General features: G+C 39.1%; 1 protein-coding gene across 6 annotated transcripts in view; it reads right to left on the bottom strand.

The window, feature by feature from the left end:
- TENM4 (teneurin transmembrane protein 4) overlaps positions 1–15233 on the bottom strand; it is a 352231-nt gene that overhangs the window by 165019 nt on the left and 171979 nt on the right. For all 6 annotated transcript variants that reach the window (XM_027781531.2, XM_055802888.1, XM_055802889.1 and 3 more), the window contains 2 exons: positions 14425–14639; positions 8849–9059 (listed from right to left, as the gene is read on the bottom strand). In XM_027781531.2, the coding sequence (XP_027637332.1) occupies positions 8849–9059; positions 14425–14639 (426 nt within the window). The remainder of the gene's footprint in view (positions 1–8848; positions 9060–14424; positions 14640–15233) is intronic.

Raw genomic sequence — 15233 nt, 5'->3', positions numbered from 1 at the left:
CTGCCCCTAGAATGCGAGCAATGCTAAAAGCATGAAAGGGTCTATGAAACGCACTTCTTAAGGAATTGTACATTGACCGTCTGAAAAAATCCTCTGTTCTAAATCACTTGAAATGTGATCACAGGTTAGAAATTAGCTGGGGAAAAAAATCCCCAAAACCAGTGAATGATTTTAAACAAAGAGTAGCTGTTGGGCTGAAACTTTCTTCTTCCTTCTATAACGCAGCTCCTAAGCACAATAACACTTTAATCCTGTACTTGTAACACACATATGACAAAGCTGTGGAGATCGAGGAAGACACTTTGCAAACATTTCTTTTCTTCCTCGTTTTTCTTTTTTCCAGCTGGAATATTTTTAAACCTGAATCTCACTCCAGTAAATGAAATTCTCATATCCCAAATTTGCCCAAGGGATTGCAAAGATTTTTTTTTCGTTCCTTCCCACTCTCATAAATTGTTACAAACTAATACAGGAAACAACAATTATTCAGCCTTCAGGGTTCAGCTTCTGGAGCTGCACTAGCAAGCAGGAAGTTACTTCACGTTCACTACATTACAATTTCTGCTCTTGTAGCTCAGGGCAAGGCTAAAGCTGGCCTTGAGTTTCATTTTAAATGATGTTGTAAGCTGGTATATTCTCAGGGGAAAAAAGCAAACCATTCTTGCATACACCCACAGAGAGGACCTCAAATGTGATCTCATTTGGTCAAACAGATGCCACGAAATCTTAGCAATGCTATAATTTTAGGTGCATTAAAGATTAAGTTTAATCTTACACAAGGTCTTTGGCAAATATACCCAGCCTGGTAAATAAGGATGTTCTGGCTGGAATGACTGATGTCTGAGGTTCAATTAGGTAGGCGCCTGGTGTTCGTCACATGCTCTTAAGTATGATGCCTGGTTTCCAGCCACTGCTACAGAAGGGCCTGAGTCTCCTGTAGGTTTTTTGTTGGATATGCCCCCCCGTAGAGATGCCTCAGTTCCCTGCGGCATCTCAGGTGCTGCTAGATGCCTGTGCTCAGGCGACAGCATTGAGCTCTTGGTGATGTTTGATCAGGGCCAGGGAAAAAGTAGAATTTATAGCTCTGTTTCAGCCTCTAGCACACTTGCCGCACAAACTTGGTCAAATCATGTTCCTTCTCAGAGCCTCCAGCAAGCCCTCTACAAATCAGTTTAATACAATCTATGTCACTTTTTCTGAAACTTTTGCAGCACTTACTTAAAAAAAGAAAGTAGTCACACATCTAATACACAGACCAGCCATTATCATTTTAAAAGTCAATATATGCCAGAAGTTACTGTACGGACTGCATCCTTATCCCACTCAGCCCCCGTGCAAAAGGGGAGATTGGTCCAGTAACTCCCAAGGTGCCAATGTCGTTGGCTTTTCCTTTTGTTGTTGGCGTTCCTTTTTGTGGTCTTGCATGCAAATACATACACTTTTATACAACCTTTGGAAAATTAAGTCTTTAAAAAGTCTGTTGTTCTAGTACAGAAAGGGTTCTCGTTTTGTTTGCCAAAGTGGACGAGCAACTCCCACAACCTTATTTCTGTGCTTTAGCAGGAGAGCATTCATGGAAAGAAAAGTCTGCACAGAGCTGTTTCTAGCAGCTCGGTAATACGACACAGGAATAAAACAAGCTGTGCTTACATTAGCCTGCAGTCTGGGGTGCATGGAAAGAGCTATATACAAATGTGTAAAAACGAAAACCATATGCACAGTTTTACACATTTCTCCAGAAAACCCGCAGATAGCACTGTATGCCGTGTTATTAAGGCAGAATTCTGCTGTTCTGAAGAAAGTGAACTGAAAAAAAGGGACAGAAATAACTGAAAGAAAAAGGCTTTAACTTCAGTATTAAATAAACCCTTTCTTGACCCTAAAACTGAAGTAATTACCCTGATCAATAAACCTTTTGTACAAGCTCTGTCAGATCAAGAGAACTTGCCTGCCTGCAAACAGCACCCTGACAAGCAAGTTCAAGGCTACCAGCCCATGTAAGTACAGATGTAGGCAAATCTTTTCAAAAAGACAAATCTACCTTCGTTTTTCTACCACTTTAAAGCATGATCAAAACCAGACAAAATCTAGTTCATTTAAGACATTCAGACATCTAACTTCTACTGAGATGAATACTTTTGGCATCCAAGCAGTCTTTACAAACATCATTTAATTTCTTCTGTACAACAATATGAATGAATATATGTGTCTGCTTGCCTGTTTTTCCCACCCAAATCATCACTTGCAATCATAAGATCTATTGAAAGAGGAGCATACATAGAAAAAAAAAAATCCAGAAAAAGCTCGTGTAATATTAAATAAATTATTCCAGCTCTGATTTAAAGCTAAGCTAGTTTTATACAGTGTAATTTTCTACTGCTAGCTTTTACTCACAGAGCATCAATGAAGAGATACACTCTATACAGAAAGAGCAGCTATGAAAGTTTTTACAGCCAAGCATCTGACCTTTCCAGGCTGCTTATTATTTAATTATCTTTGAGATGTGTCCCTAATTTCCCCTTTATTAGAGATGCCTTACATCTTCAGAAGAATAATCCTGAAATAATAATTTTGCCTGTCATTATGGCTTGGGAAGCAGGGTTATTATGTAAGAATTGTTTCAGACACTTGCAGAGAGAAAAAAGGTCATCAGAAATAACATCTAGATTTGAAGCAACTGATCTGACTTTAGGTTACTTGGAAGTGGTGCAGCTGCAGAAAAGCAGACAGAAAGCTGCAGGTAACATTAAGGGAATGGTGTGCCACAGGATCATGTACAAATATTAACTGAAGGGGATTTAAGAACCAGGAACAATGCCTGATCTGTTAGGACTCATCTGAAAAGGCAGACAGGGAGATAAACTCCAACACTAGAAGATGCTAATCCCCTTGACTCACCTCACTGGGAAATGAGAATCTTCATCAGTTTGGGGGAAAAAGGTGAAAATATTAAGGGGGCACTTATAAAGACATTGTTGACTTCCAGGTGCTACAGTTTTAAGGGCCATATCATTATCCATCTGAAAACATCAACACTGTGTTACCGAGGACAGCAAACAAAATCCTCTGGGCACAGGGAAAGCAAACTAACGTGAAAAGTTTCACCTCTGCACAGCCATCTCTCCATTTCCAGACCCAGGCTCAGGCTATATTTGCTTTTTATTAAGCCCTATAAAGCAAACAGATTAGATTTACACGTGGGCTGGATGAAAAAGCAAAATCTCACCAAGCACACTACTACACCTGCTTGAAGAGAGGAATTCTTGCAGCTCATAGAAAGCTCAGACAGAGGGAGTTCACATTTCTGGCTCTCCAGATGATACCTTACCAATCAGGCGGGGATGGATTTGGCTAGGATGGAGATGGCAATCTGCTGTCTTCTTGCCATCCTCCAGCATGGACTAATTCAATTCTCACTGAAGGACCTTAAGTCCTGTGGCCAGCTGGATGTTTAGTGGAAGACACCTCGCAGTGCTGCAGCATAACCTGAGGCTACCCTGTGGATAAGCATTAAGTTTTCAATCAAGCAAGCCTGTCAACATAGCATCATTCATGAGACCAAATTCACAAGGGAAGAAAAAGCCTAGCACAGCCTGGCAGGGACTCATAAATGTCCTTTTTGCCTCCTACCTGAATTGAGTGACTGTATCTTTCCTAAATACTACCTGACTGAAACCTACAAGTTTTACCGCACTCAGACAAGCTAGCTAAAAGCTGGAAGTGGGAAACAAAGCATCAGAAAAGGGGTGGTGGCAACCACCAAAGAGGGTAATCAAAAAAGGCATTGACCATCTGATAAAGTGTCTGTCAAGCAAAGGCTTGTAATGGGACACCCAGAGCTGAAGGCAAAAAACTATCTGCAGAGCATGCAAAGCTCTGCTGTTATTTTCCAGGAGATCAATAACATCAAAAATAAAATGATTTTCCTTCCATGGTTTCCATATGCCTCTATATTTCTTTTTCTGTGCAAAGCAAGAAAAGAGTTGTGAGTCTGGGAAGGAACAGGCTACTAATGAATTATCTGTAGAGGGTTATCACAAGGTGGAAATACTCACAAGTCCCTTTGTGAAACAGGGGAAGGGCGCAGATGACCACATTCATGCAATAGGGGAGAACAACACTTGTAGTAAATGAGTACTTCCACATAGCAGCTGGAGTCTCATTAACAGTTAAAGGGCCCTGATTCAGCAAAGTACTTGCTAAACTTCCAGCCTCTTTAGTCTAAGGAGAAGTTCAGAAAAGGGCAGCCGGGACATTAAAACCACTTTTCCTCATTTCAGTTCTGAAGATCTAATTGTACATGGGGGAGTTTTCAGTCGAGCAACTGAGGCACTAAGGAGCTAAAAGGAAGTGTAACCTAGAACAGATCACACCCCGTGTTAGTCCGCATGGTATCCTGATTCCTCAATATTTACATGAAACCAATTTAGACTTTTCCAGACATTAGCAAAGCAAGTGTAAATAACATGAATGGCTTTGAGACTGTAAGTGGATCACACTTATGCATCCCCTCTGAATTGGAAGTCGATAAGGCTTAAGTTAGCCTACACATAGGCAGCAAAAATAAGGGAAGCAAATCGGAGTGACTCAGGCTCTTCCTTTTCCCTTTGCTAAGAACAAGCTAAACACGAAGGCGCTTTCACTTAGAGCTCAGGAAGATTCATTCTTATCACCTCTCCCACAAGGAAGGTTTCCAGTCTCGCCTCTACGGTCAGTGCTACTGCGAAGTGCTCCCCTGCCGGTATCCTTCCTGCGTGTGAACTGCTGTCCTAGGGACTGAATGGGCGTGGGTTATATTTTTGGCTGTTGCAGGAAGGGAGCTTGCCTTTCGATGTACGTTGCAAAGTGCTTTATGTGCTGGCAGCCCCTTACAAATAACGCTGCCAGCTGCTTTGCACTTTGATGGAGGAAAGTACTTAGTTTTCTTTACAGATAGTAGAGGGGGCAGCAGAAACAACAGTCCTTTTGTTAAACTTAAGTGTTGTCTTTTGCAGAAGATAAAAGCGAGACAAAACCTTGCATCTTATCACAGGTGTTCTACATGTGTTTCCTGTTGCTTGTTGGGTGACATGCTGGTAAAGGGAGATGCTCTCCTCTTACAGACAGCTGATTTTGCTTTTCCTTTGGATTTCTCAGTGGCCCTGCACAGCCAAGCTTGCCTGAGCTCAGCAGTAACAGCTGCTGGAAGACACTTTCTCTCTGATTCCATAGATGCTGTTTGCAGGCTCTCAGATGTTTCCTGCTTCTACTGGGATTTTTGGCCAACATCTCTGTCTCAGATGTGCTGATTCCAGCTGATTCCTCAGCCTGTTATTTTCCTCCACTTATACAAGATTGTTCTGAATAAATCACCACTATCAGGCAGAGGTGAATCCACAAGGTGCTTTTCAAAGAAGTGTTTCTATTAGAAATTCCAGAAAGTGCCACCAATGTCATTTACAAAAAGGTTAATTTATTATTGAGAGACCTTGATTGTCCATTCCTTTTTAATGTCTTGCATTATAATTCAGAGGAATGGGATATAAAAATGCTATGAAAAGCTGAAAACTTTCCCAGAATAATCTTTTCTTAGCTCCACCTGAATTGACTGTATTATGCAGAAGTAAAAGCTCTGACAGGCATTATGATGCTGTATTCTCCCCAGGTTTACATGCAGTGGCATGTAACAGGCACACATTGTGACACCACCTAACTCTTTAGTGATGAGATTCCATATCCTTTTAGAAAACAGGCTAAACTGCCATCTCCTGCCCTCAAAATCAGTGCTAATGTTCCTGAAGTGGATTTAGTTATAGCTATGTGGGATTCAAAAACTGCATGATGGACAGCCTCACAACTTATGGAATTAACTATGTGTTATCAAACTGGGAATACAGATGAGGGTTTTTTTCCATTTTTTCTCCAGTTTTCTCTAGAATAATGAAGGCCAAATGATTCCAGGCAAACAGTGCACAATAACTGCAGTTGATACTGTCATACACAGCCTGCAATGATTTTACTGCTCTCAAAAGTTCAGTCTGTTGGAACATAGCAGATATACCTGGAAAATCAGCACCCTTTTTTTATTGCTGAAGGGAAAGCTTTGGTCCTTTACTCAGGTGAGTCCTCACTCGCAGGGGAAGTTTGCCTGAACGAATCACTGCACCGTTTGGCTTTATGAACTTATCATTATGATCTCCATTATCAATTTTGTGCTTTCTACTATTATCCATGATTATTAATTAATGCTAAATGCATTTTCCCAGCAGTTCTATCACCCTCGCAGCATCTCTGGGGAAATGTCACTCCGCAGTTTCACATGGTGAGCAGCTGAAGCATGAGCCTAGTCGGGGTCAGAATTAGCACATCAATCAGAATTCAGGAGTTCCAGGCTGCTGGTCCTCAGATCACTGGATCCTACTTCTTTCTGCACCACAGCTATACTCTTCAAACATGCTCTCACTGTAAGCCCTATGTCAATGCAATAATAAAGGGAGATTTTCTACATGCTCCTGCCACAGAAATCAAATTAAATGGCAGCTTGCCTCTGACAGTCAGAGCAACTCCCCTGCACGTTCCTCACCCCACACAGATAGATCTAAGGCTCCCATCACATGTGATTTGATTTATTTGTTTGGCGTTGCTATTTTACACCCTGGTTCATAAACACTGTGTCAGGTTGCTGTATCCTCTTTACTCTGGCACTGGCAAAAATTATAACACCACAGTACTATAGTATTTATAGACTTAAAATCTAGTAACCATATCTTGCCAGACCTCATGAATACACTAGAAAGGTTCTGGGTATTACAGTACATTTACACAAAACACCTGCCTTGATTTTTTTTTTAAACAAGCTGTTGAAATCTAGACTAAGAAGAAAGGTACCAACTTGTTAAGGTTACCATATTTTTTTATAGTACTTACAAAAACGCTGCATTTATCTAGTCAAATTCTACCCAAGAAGCCACATCTTCCTATTGAATTGTTTTACTTATCTCACGTGAGTTTCACGGTGCATAGCTTGTAACTAAACAGTTTTTTCCTGTACACTATAGCTTTGTGTTCGTATACAGCTGCCAGTGGACAAACTGATTCCCATGTATGGGGCAAAGCTCCCTCTTGTACAGCAAAAGAAAACTTCATTGTACTGAAACACAGAATGATTCAAGGTCAACAGGGAATATATAGAATATATCATGGACTGTATATCATGGACTGTTCTGCTTATCATGTGGTCATGAAAGTACAGCAGAGTATGAACAAAATAAATAGGCCTGCCTTAAAGACATTCTAACATGCTTTTCTAACCCACATCACTCCCCTGCTGTTCAAAGGCAAATTAAGAATGTTTTGGCTCCCCTCACCCCCCCACATGTTATAGCAATAAGGCCAAAAGAAAAATTTTGCTAGAACACTTAGCATCACTCTGAAAGCAGGAACAACTAGTGATATGCTTTAAAAGTGTTTTCCATTGCGAAAGCCTTACCAGTTTTACTGTGATGGGAAATTTTAAACAGAAGAAATTCTTAGGCAAGGAAAAAAAAAGTTGCTTTCAGAGGAATATCTGGAGGTACTTCTGGGCAGAAGGTTGTCAGTGTGAGTAAAAACTCAGATTGGTAAAGTAAACTAAACGAAAGTAAATCTGCATTCTATAGAGCAAGGCTTCAATTTCTTAAGCTAACATGCAAGTATTTCTGGTCTTGCTTAACTGTGAACAGGACTGAACATGTGCATTTCGAGACTTTAAATTTAACACAGAGTATTACAGCAGTGTTTCCACTTCTGCATTAGATAAACTTTAACGTTAAAATGGAATATTGGGATCTTAATGACTTTGCTTTAATAAGACTTAAACTTTTAATTAACCTGCCAAGACAAATTACAGCTCATAGCTCTTAGGTAACTATTGCAGACAGCTGAGACTCAACACCAATGCCTCTTCTGGGAGGGAGATTAATGGCAGCTTTGGAATGAGTCTGCTTTTTTCAGCAAGGAAAAAAAAAGTCCATTAAACAATCACTGTGGCTAGAAGAAAGCTGAGTGCCAGTTTTATGGAGCAATTACAACCAAATGAATTTGGGTACAGGAACAGTTTCAGCAGGTCAGTCAAATTTAAATATTATTGAATCAGAAACGGATTCTGGTATTTACAAGGTGGAGGAAGAATACCCAACTGCGCTAGACTGTCAGGCAGCCCACAGGCAGGATCCTTTCCTCCTTGGACAGCAACAAATCGGTGCCTGTGCACTGAACTGGCAGGGCACTTGACTGACAGAGAAAATGAGAGACTTGTTTAGTTAATTTGTTCTTCTTAAGAAATCTCTGCTTCTTTCTGTTAGTAAGAAGAAACAGAGATTCCTGTTCTTGTGGTTCCTGCTACTAAGCCTTGCAGTGCTCTTTATGGGAGTTTTAATCCAAGTACTCTGCCTGAACTCCAGCCTGAGTAATTTTGATGGTGTTCAAAGGCAGGACTGTCCGTCACACAAAACTGTTGCATGGTGATGCTGTGTGCTCTTCGATCATTCCTGTACCTCTGCTCCAGAAACAGAAAAAAAAAACAACCGACCAACCAAAAAAGCCTAAATAAAAAGAAGAACAAAGGAAGAGAATGAAGCAGGGAATTTCAAGCTTGTAATCCATCTTTGGCACTGGGTAGAATCTCGTTACGGATATAGTTAGTAAAAAGGCCTACAAAATACTTATGAGATGTTTAAGGCCTAACGGTATTCAGCTTGTTGCAAAATACAATCCCCTACAAGCATTCTCTCCAAAACCACACAAAGCCATCATGCAATTTGAGTATGTGTGTTAATATCTGGCCTCAAGGCATATTTAGAAGCTTAGGAATAATACAGGAAATCCTTACCAATAGCAGTAGTAAGAAAAGAAACCACTTCCGATTCCTTGCCGTCATTGTAGAAGGCTAAATGCCATATTCCTGAATCTAAATACTGGATAAACCCTGTCTCATGGCTGGACAAGGGCACAAAAGCTCTGTGTTGCCGCTGAGGTCCTTCTAAGCTTCTCGCCTCCTGTGTCAGTAGACGTCTTCCATCAAGGAGCTCGACAAAGTCAAACTGAAACATAAAACAGAGTGTTGTCTATGTGTACTTCAGGCTTCCTCAAACTCAGTCTCTTGCTCTGGGTTTACAGAAGTGTCATAAACAGGATTTTCTCTGCTACCACAAGTATGTTGCTGGACTACCTGCAAGTGACCATTTTGGAAATAGCTAGTATATAAATGTATTTTTCTGTAATTACATGAATCAAGAAATCATCTTTATTTAGAAGGTGACTTGGGGCATATTGACCGTACTGATACGTTCTCATTCTGCAGAAACATAGCCAGGGAAACATGAGGTCCAAGGACAATGCTGAAATTGCGCTGTAGGTATGATGATAAGAAGCTTATTTGTGTCTTGGCTAATAAGGCAAATAGAAAGAAAAATGTATCTAGCCTAACCAGGTTGTTTGCTAGAATTGCTATGGGTCACCAAGGAAAAGATAAGAGGTATTTGTACATAAATTCTGGTAGAGGTTTTGCAGAGGCTTTGCAGCCAGCAAGGGTTTTATTTTACAGCAATAGCAAAAGTAGTTAAAAGACTGTAGAAGATGAAGATGGAAAAGAGATACAGCAAAATGTAAAAGTCCCGTTTAGGGGGTGGCTCTTGGAATTTTTCCTCAAAAGGACATATTTGTGTTTTGACAGGGTAACTTCAGCTGAACAACTGCTTACATTTTGCTACAAGTATTGCAGCTATCTTCAGTTCCCTATTTAAATAACTTTCCACTGACTTTCTCCAATAATAGTATTTTGTCTGGTAATATGTCAACGATCAATGGGATGAGTCAGATACCAGCCTAGCAGACATCACAAATGTTACGTGAACCTTATCTGATCTGACTTTTATCTGTGTTTAGGAACAGGATATCTTGTGAGCAAAATCCAGCAGCTGATACACAGCTTAGCTTTTCTAGTCCCTGATTTCACTTGGTTTTGCCTCTCTCATCCAGTTGGTCAAATACACTTGTAGTTTTTGGCAGGAAGGAGGAAAGTAGGCAAAAAGAAACACCACCACTTATTTTCATACCAGTAAGTGCTGCTGCACTGACTGGTTGCTGAGAGTTGGCTGAGTGTGGGAACAATATTTAGGCTTCTTATCCCTTTTGACTTAACTGTAGCAAAATTTGGGTGCTTCTGTTCTATTATTAAGTTTCTGGTATGGTCTTCAAAGTCAACCAAGATAAGGACTTGATGACTTGATGACTTTATTCTGCAGTCATTGCCATGTTTAAAAAAATTAAGCAAGTTTATTTCCAACAACATTTTGAGAAACGAGCTATATATGACAGTTTGCACATGAAATGACAAAATTTGTTCCTAGAGTATTTTAATTACTGCGTTTTAATTATTTATTTACATGAAATAAGGTTTGAGCCTTGTTTTAATTTTTTTGCTATATTTCAATATATAGATCTCTCAAATTTGGTGATGAAGTGTCTTTTGAGAATGCAAAAGCTGGCACATCTGCAAAGGGCATTCCTTTTGGGTGTCCAAGTTAGGTTTGTCAGAGATAGAGTTGAAAAAATGGAGTGTAAACACAAGTTACTAAAATGTACCATATAAACATATAAAAACTAAAAATGTAGTGCAGATATAAATTCTAAAATTATATAATTAAAAATGTAAGTTTCTGTTTTGGAAAAAAAAAAAAAAAAGGTTAAAGACGATGCTTGTGAAAGGTTGGTTTGAACGACACTTTGTGAGCCTGGCATTTGTAGCTACTCTGAGGGTGAGCTGTTGCCCAGGCTGATTCCTCATCAGATCTCAGTGTGGCCATGACTGACACAGCTGACAGTGGACAGAGGACATCACCATGCTGTCTGATTGCTGGAAGTGTCTCAATGGAGTTGAGTTTTACTGAGGAACACATTGGACAGGTATACTGAAGAAGTTAAAACCAGTAACAGAAAAAGCTGCGTATTTCCATTTCCATTTTGGAGCACGCTGGAACAGATTGGCTAGATTTTTCAAAGGTAACTGCAGACATCATAGGTAAAGTTCATCTCACCAAGTGCTGACATCTCCATGACAGCTTGAATTAGTTTTCTAGAACCACTGGGTTGCAGTCAAGGAAAGAGACACTTCTAGAATGCAATCTGTCTCATCTTAAATTTGACATCTAAGAAAAGTCCTGTGAACTGTGCTTTACCAGCCTCCACTTGTTGCTGGATACTAGAGGTAGATGCTCCAAGCTTAGCAAGGATGAAAACAATTTTAAGGCACCCAGCTATGGTAAGCTGCTGTTGTTACAGTCCAGTCTGGCTTATGCTTACTTGGACCTTCCTGCCAAAATTAAAAGTTTATTTTTATATGTATTTGCAAGATGCTGCTGTGGATGTTGATGACTTTGCGAAGTTACTAGCTACTGTTCATAAATATTAATTGATCCACAAATGGATTGTGTTTTATTGCATTTTGATACATTCTGAGGTTTTAGTACGCAATTAAGAGTTATTGCAAACAAGGAAATCATAGATAAAATAACATGTTAATAAATTCAAATTGTACAAATGGAAAAATGCCTCCCCAAAGCTGTGATGGTCAGTCCCTAGAATTTATGATTTAACAGGATTTGGCCTAGGTTAAAAAGAGTTTAAAGAATTTGATCTAGGAAGATTAAATCCTATAGACCATAATAAAATTGTGTAACTTTTCTTACAATTTGTTGAGAAGAATGAGAAGAAATTCCTTTAGTTAACGGTAAACTATTTTAGGCTTCTACAGGCTCTGTTTCTAAGACTACAGAAAAATGGAGCTTGCATTTTCTTTGTACTTATTAGTGTCCATGGTTGTTGGCAACCTTAACTAGAAGACAGGTCACCAAAGGCAGAGAAGGTTTCCAAAGAGAATCTGGAATAATTCCTTGTTTTAGCATGGATAAATATGACTTTTACCATTTTACCAAATTCAGGAATATATGCTAAGGGTCTACAGCACTGGGATCAATTAAAAGATCCTGAAAGAGAATAGACTATCTTAAGGGTCACACTACAGAAGATGGATTATCTAAATAGAAGAAATATCTAATTATCTAACAGAGGAAAACCTGATTATCAGCTAGAATTTTACTGCTGCCATCAACTAGATAGGCTAGGGAAAAATAATTGACCCTTAAATTCTTCTGCGGTAGACTGTATCACTGCTGTAAGCACACATTTTGCCAAAATCTTGTTTATGAAATTCCTTACAAAATTTGAAAATATAAACCTGTTTGGGTAGAATTATTGGGCGCTGCAGATACTCCGGATTATGCAAAAGAATAGTTGAGATTTGTGTAATATGCATTAACTAAGAGAGACAAGTTTACAATTTCAACACAGAAAACAGATTACTTGCTTAATGACTCTCAAGACTCCTAAGACTAATAAACTATGGTAAGATTAAACATTGTATAAAAATATGCAGGAGACCAATGTTTTAATTGACAGAAATTTTATAAAATAATAACTCTAGGAAAAGGGGCAATTTAAAAATTAAATTAAATATTAACAAGTAAAAATCAACATTGATTCAATATCTGCAGGTTCATTAAGTTATTTCTTCAGAACAGGATGGGTTTTGTGACCTGTTTCTATTAGTGTACCATGATTTTTACTGTTTGAATAAAAATGTCCCTCCAGTCATTTTTGGTGATGTTTTGGTCCAGATGATGATCTTTATATACTTGCCAGCTCTCAGTTACTGGCTACACAAAAAGCAGCACTTACAAGGATTCTGAGCAAGTGCATTGCCTCCTCCAGCATGTAATACTGACAAATATGTCCCACATCCCACATTCAACATCTCATTCTCAGCTGAGGCTTCAACTAACACACAGCCATGCTGTTCTAAATAGGAAAGGTCCCGACACTGACAAATCACTCAGAATATCCCAGCAAACCTGAGGTTAAAGAAGAAACTTCTGAATTCCTTAAAACATTACTATGGTTGGGTATAGTGCCTTGCTACATTTAAAGATTTTGCTTTAAGTTCAACAGACCTGAGGTTTAGGTGTTAAATTTTACATTTGTTATTCAAACAATTGAAACTATTCATGCAATAACTCCAGTTCCACAAGAGAAATTAATAATGATAATAAACAACTAAAATCAATACAGACTTCTGATCTACAGTTAATATTATGTCACCATGACTTCAGTTTTTATTTAAATAAAACAGGAGTTTCAAGTTTTAAATGTTCAAATTTCCCCATAAAAAGAGACTGATTAAAAATGGGCAGTAACAGCCCTACTGTGTCACTGAATTTATGACTTGCTGATCCTATTGAAATATTTTAATTCTGCAGAGAAGTAGGCAGAGAAAGTAAATTTATGACACTTCTTTGACATAAATAAGTTGCAGGTGTGTTAGTAAGTAGAAAATAACATATTACCCAGAAAGATTACAATAAACATATTTGTTCAAAAAGAAAATAAAGGCAATACATTTCTATAGATCTCAAATAGTTGTGTTTGTTGCTAGGCTTTTCAGTTAATCGTGGAAGGCAAGGGAAGTTACAACATTCAGATAAACCTGGTAATACTTTGATAACTTGCTGATGCAAGTGGGAGTAAGATACTTTGCATTGTCAGTGAGAGTTATGTCCTAATGTATTACTCAACCTAGTTAAGAGCAGCTCAGAAAGTGAATCGGAAAGTAGAGAAAATAATGCACAAAATCCTTATTTAAGGGGATGGTTCTTCAGAGCTTTTCCCAGAAAGTGATTTCTTGACATGGCTTTGGTCACGTTGTGTCAAGAAAAGCAACCACTTCAATTTAGATGCTACAGAATAATAACTGTACCTTGATTTCTGCCTAAGTAAGCCAGCGGCATTCTGTAAAAATTGGTTTTGTTTGGTTGTGCACTAATTACTAGGCCCTGACCAAACTCAGTCTAATCAGACAGTCAACATATATAACGTGAAGAGGTGGCTCAAGGCATTTCAGCACAGATGACAAAAGTGAATTTTGCTCCGTGAGGGTGAGCGACTGAGGTCTTGCTGCTCCTCCCAGAACAGAGGCAAGGCAGAGGCTGAAAGAGGGAGACAGACCTGAGATACACCAGGCTGCTCAAGAGACGATTCTTTTTGATGCAGTTTGAGAGGGGCTGCTGCTGCAAGGGGCTCGGGATGGAGAAAGTGTTATCTCATGCTGTTAGGAGCCATCAGCCCACAAAGCCCTTCCCCCCTCTGGCAGCTTGCAGGCAACTGCCTGCTTCGCCTGGGTCAGGTGCGTGAATGTTGTAATTGTCACTTGATTATCTCTGAATAGACAGCTGACCTTTAACATCTTGCAAGCATGCAAAAAAAGTCTTGAAAAACATAGCTGAAATAAAGCAGTAAGCCATATGAACATACAATTTAGGACAAATTTATTTAATTGAAATGCAGTCCCATTACCTGTGTATGTGATGGTGGGAGGCCTTTTCTACCATAGATGCCAACCAGAGCAGCCTTTCCCAAAGACACATTGAATTTCAGATGCACTGGGTGGTCGATGAACACCTGAGATCTCCAAAAGATACCAGGAGGGATCTTCTGTGTGGCTCGTCTGCCAACATCAATTTCTCCAGAGTCTATAAAACTGTCGTCTGGAAAGAAACTACTGGGCTTTCCTGCCAAAACACAGGAACAAAAATCTTGGATTAGCCTTGGATCCTAAAAGTAATCCAATCATACTGGTGTCCTGACACTTAACTTGAGAAACTGTCTATTAGTGTCCTGAGGTCTTCAGAGTACTTTGTCTAGCCAATCCACATGATTAAGGGAGGAAAACTGGCAGGGTTATTTCTGGCTTCAGTAAACGTTTTGTTTGAAAACATGAACATGGGAAGAGCAACCTGGAGAAAAATGGCCTTTTGTTTAAATCTGTAACATCACAGAGTGTATATTTACATTCTGAACATAAGTATTAATCATCTGACATTATATCCTAAATGAATATAAGTTCATGGAGAGAGAAGTCATCATTAAATTAGCAAAGAGAAGTGTACTAAGAATGAGGTAGATGTGTCACAGATGGAATGGTAGAGTGGAGAACAGCAGCATGAACGATGCCTAAGTGGGGAAAGGAAAATGTTTATCTATTAAATTAATTCTTGACAGCGGTAACAGTACTTGAAATTTGTTCAACACTCCATAGAAAGTTAAAGAAAAAAAAAGGACTGAGAATAATGAAGGAAGTCATACCCTGCACTTGAGTAATATCT

This window comes from Falco peregrinus, chromosome 4 (genome assembly GCF_023634155.1).
Source record: "Falco peregrinus isolate bFalPer1 chromosome 4, bFalPer1.pri, whole genome shotgun sequence".
Taxonomy (NCBI): Eukaryota; Metazoa; Chordata; class Aves; order Falconiformes; family Falconidae; genus Falco; species Falco peregrinus.
This window is presented reverse-complemented; position numbering and strand designations above follow the sequence as displayed.